Source organism: Solanum lycopersicum, chromosome 7 (assembly GCF_036512215.1).
Source record: "Solanum lycopersicum chromosome 7, SLM_r2.1".
Lineage (NCBI taxonomy): Eukaryota > Viridiplantae > Streptophyta > Magnoliopsida > Solanales > Solanaceae > Solanum > Solanum lycopersicum.
In genome coordinates this window covers 39,498,982-39,503,766 of record NC_090806.1, presented here as the reverse complement: position 1 = coordinate 39,503,766, position 4,785 = coordinate 39,498,982, and the positions used below count along the sequence as shown (strand labels likewise).

Genomic DNA, 4,785 nt, shown 5'->3' with positions numbered 1-4,785 from the left:
ATCAAACCGACTCTAAGTTCTAAGCCACAAACGATGGTCGACCACTACGGATCATAAGTTGACTTACGGTCCATTAGTCGACTCTGTTGATTGATCAAGTAACTTCTAGTTCTAAGTCGTGAAAAATGATCAACCAGTAAGAACCGTTAGTCGAATGAGAATAGGAAATTAGCTGGTCAATCAACGGAGTAGAGTGACGGACTGTAAGTTGGCTGATGGTCCGTACTAGTCGACCGATGTTCACGACTGAAAATTATAAGTTAGCAGGAAAATCGACGAAGTCAACTAATGGACCATAAGTCGACTTACGGTCACACTAATCGACCGTCATTTGAGACTGAAAAATGGGATCTGATGGACCATCAACAGAGTCAAATGACAGACCGTAAGTCGATTGATGGTCCGTAGTTTTATCCGTTGCTCGCACCTGCAACTTTTAAAAATCTGCATTTTTGGTCTGTTTTAGATACGGGGTATTAGATAATCTACCCTTGGTGACCATTCCTCCTCAAATGAAGACTAATCTAGAATAAATGGAGGGAGAGGGATGCAATCCCTAAAAGTAAACACTGAGAAATGAATTTCTAACTAAATCTGTTCCAAGAACATGCAAATACGCTGGAAATATGAGTACAGACTGAAGGAACATGATTCTAAGACTGAATTTATGCATTAATGGCTGAATAACTAAAGAGGAACTATTACCTCAAGCTGGAGTGGAATCGACAGGAAAGAGGTGATGATACTTGGCTTTCATAACTGCTTCTGCTTCCTGAGTAGCTCCCTCTACGGACTGATATCTCCCCAAAAGCTTGAGTGAAGTGACTTCTTTGTTTGTCGACCTTCTAACCTGACGGTTAAGGATCTCAACTGGTACATCCTCATAGTAAAAACTATATCACCCACACTCTCTAGTGTCACCACGGAGGCTGGATCACCCAGACACTTCTTCAAAAGTGAGATGTGGGAGACCGGATACACTGATGCTAGTTCTGCTAGCAACTCTAACTCATATTCCACTTTACCAACCCTTTTAATGATCTTGTAAGGGATTAAATATCTAGGAATGACCATCCGTTTCTTGCCAAACCTCATCACCTTCTTCATAGTTGAAAATTTTAATAAAACCCAATCATCAACTTGGAACTCTAGTTCCCTTCTCCTTACATTTGCATAAGATATCTGATGACTTTGGGCTGTCTTAATTCTATCAATAATAAGTTGCACTTTCTGCATACCACATAATACTGAATCTGGTCCTATCAAAACTACTTCACCTACTTTAAACCAATCAACATGAGATTTACATCTACATCCATATCATGTCTCATAAGGTGTTACCTGAATGCTGGAATGGTAGCTATTGTTGTAGGCAAACTCAATAAGAGGAAGGTGATCATCCCAACTACCCTTGAAATTAATCACACAAGCTCTCAACATTCCTCCAGGGTCTGAATAATATGCTCTGCTTGTCCATCCGTCTGTGGATGAAATGATGTGCTAAGGTTAACCTAAGTACCAATAACCTTTTGAAATGACTTCTAGAAATGAGAGGTAAACCGAGGACCTCTATCTGAAATGGTAGAAAAAGGAACCCCATGAATCCTCACAATGTCATTAATGTAAGGCTTGCTATAGTCCTCCACCGAATCTATAGTCTTGACTGCAAGAATGCGAGAAGACTTAGTCATCCTATAAACTATCACCCAAATGGAGTCATGTTATTTGCGAGTACGAGGTAACCCTGTGATGAATTCCTTATTGATAACTTCCCACTTCCAAGTAGGAATGTTAACCTCTTGAGTCATTCCCCTGGTTTTCGATGTTCTACCTTGACTTGCTAGCAATTGATGCAGTTACCCAAAAAATTTGCTATATCCCTCTTCATGCCATTCCCTCAATTGACTTTCTGCAGATCATAGTACATCTGGAGTGGCACCTGGCTAAATAGAATATCTTGAGTTATGGGCTTTTGCAAGAATATTCTATCTCAACTCAGCCATATTAGGAACACACAATCTACCCTTATAGTGAAGTACCCCATCTCCCCCTTGGGAGAAAACCTTTACTCTCTGATTATAGACTGCATCTTTCTTGGTGAACACATATTGAAGCCTCTTATGGTAAGTGAACACATCTACATGAACACCATACAAGTAGTTTCTCTAGATATTTAGTGCAAAAACCACTACTGCAAGCTCGAGGTCAGGAGTTTGATTGTTCTTCTCATGCACCTTAAGCTGTCTAGAAGCATAAACTATAACCTTATCTTGTTGCATGAACACAAAACCTAGGTCAACTCTAGATGCATCGCAATAGATCACGTAACGATATGAACCCTCTAGTAGAGCCAAGACAGGAGTTTTACTCAATGTAGTTTCAATACTGCAAAGCTTTCCACAATCATCTGAATATTGAAACTTGACCATCTTCTATGTCAACCTAGTAAATGGTAATTCTATGGATGAAAATCCTTCCACGAACCTTCTATTATAACCCGCTAGACCTAAGAAACTTTTGATATTTGTAACAGAGGTAGGTCTGGGCCATTGTTTTATTTCTTTCATCTTCTACAAATCCACTCGGATGCCCTCGTTAGATACAATGTGACCAAGGAAAGCAACAGATTACGACCAAGTATTCACATTTGCTAAACTAAGCAAATAACAGGTGATCTTTGAGAGTCTACAAAACAACTCAGAAATGACTCGCATGTTCTTCCTTATTCCTAGAGTAAATGAGGATATGATCAATAAAGTTATAATGAACAAATCCAAGTACTATTTGAACACTCTGTTTATCAAATCCATGAAAGATACAGGAGCATTGGTTAGTCCAAATGAAATAACTACAAATTCATAATGACCATATCGAGTTTTATAGGTTGTCTTCAGAATGTCACTTTCTCTGACTCTTAGCTGATGATAACCCGATATGAGGTCTATTTTTACGAAATCACTAGCACCGTGAAGTTGGTCAAACAAGTCATCATTCATGGGGATGGGATACTTATTTATTATTGTGACCTTGTTCAGTTGTCTATATTCAATGCACATTCTGAGAGAACCTCATTTCTTTTTTAGGAACAATGCTGGTGCACGCCATGGCAAAATACTAGATCCGATGAAGCCCTTATCTAGAAGGTCTTTCAACTGATCTTTCAATTTCATAAGATCTGCTGGAGCCATTCTATAAGAAGGAATAAAAATAGGTTTGGTATCTGGAAGCAGATAAATTCCAAAGTCGATTTCCTTTTTGGTTGGGACTCCAAGAAGATCTTCTTGAAACACATATGGAAACTCACTGAATATTGGAACCGACTCAAGAGTTAGGGTTTCAGAGATAGAATCCTTAATCCAAATTATGTGATAGATATAACCCTTAGAGTACATATTTATGGCCTTAAGGTAAGAAATTAATCTACCCATAGGCACTAAGCTACTATCCTTTTACTTTAAAATTGGTTCATTTGAAAATTGAAAATGAAAAATCCTAGTTCTACAATCGACTGAGGCATAATAGGAATGTAACCAATCCATGCCTAGAATGACATTGAAGTCCACTATTCCTATATCTACAAGATTTGCTGAGGTGACTTTCTGAGAGACTGTGACAGGACAATTTCTGTATACCCATCTAGCTAAAACAGGGTCACCAACTAGAGTAGATACTGAGAAAGGTTCTGAGAGAGTTACTGTACTAACAATAATTTGGACTGCTATGTAAGGAGATACAAAGGAACGAGTATCCCTTGGATCTAACAATGCATAAACATCAAGGTCAAAGACTCATAATGTACCAGTGAGTACATCAGGAGAACCTCCCTGATACTGGTGACATACGTGTTCTGGCGCTGACCACCATCTGTACCAGATTAGTTACCCTGCAGAGTTGGGAGACTTGCTGGTGCTACTGAAGTTTTATACTGAGCCCTACAATTTCCACCTTCTTGACCCTGTCTAGAAGGACAATCGCTTATCCTGTGACAAGTCTGACTACACCCAAGCATCCTTCCTTTCATGCGAGGCACTCGCCTAGATTGTTCATACAACACTTAGGGCAAGTGGGGTAAGTCTTGGTGCCTAAAACACTTCCCTTAGACTTTGAGCCTGGTGCCCTAACCTTTTGATCATACTTGTTCTGACAGGATGGAACACTAGCTGATGAATTGGATGGGGTTTAAAATTTTTGCTGACTGTGTGAGTGATTTCCACCACCCCATTTCTGCAGAGAATAGTCATAGTTCCCAGTCCTAGCCTTCTTATTCTCCTTGGCCTATTCCCTAAGATTATCACGCTCAACCTGTTGAGCATGAAGCATAATCCTACAGATGTTAATGTCTCCCAATAACATAGCATTTCTTCACTGTGTTTTCACCAAATTTATCACTTCATACAAGAACTTATTCATTTACGCCCTAGAGTTAGAAACAATGAGAGGAGCATACCTAGAGAGTTTTTTAAACATGAGCCCATACTTTTGGACTATCATGTTACCTTGCCTTAAGTTCATAAGTCCCGAGCCTTTGCTTCTATCAAATATATTGGAAAAAGCTATCCAAAAATGTCTCACAAAAACAATTCCAAGTAATAGGAGATGCCTCTGTACACCTATTTTCCTTCCACTAAGTTTACCAGACATGAAAAACATCTTTCAACTGGCATAATTCTAACTCAACCCAATCATTCTGAGAGACATGCATCACCTTAAATATCTTCTTGATCTCATCAAATAAATTCTCATCTGTTTGCGATCTTAAGAACTCAGGCGGATTCATCCGAACAA

The 4,785-nt window shown here is 39.1% G+C and overlaps 1 protein-coding gene across 1 annotated transcript; it reads right to left on the bottom strand.

The window, feature by feature from the left end:
- Positions 1–706: 706 nt before the first annotated feature.
- Positions 707–1,691, bottom strand: LOC138337427 (uncharacterized). The gene is made up of 4 exons (XM_069287336.1): positions 1,568–1,691; positions 1,342–1,481; positions 973–1,230; positions 707–850 (listed from the first exon to the last, which is right to left on the bottom strand). The coding sequence occupies exons 1-4, from the start codon at positions 1,689–1,691 to the stop codon at positions 707–709; spliced, it is 666 nt and encodes a 221-aa protein (XP_069143437.1).
- Between the last annotated feature and the right edge of the window lie 3,094 nt (positions 1,692–4,785).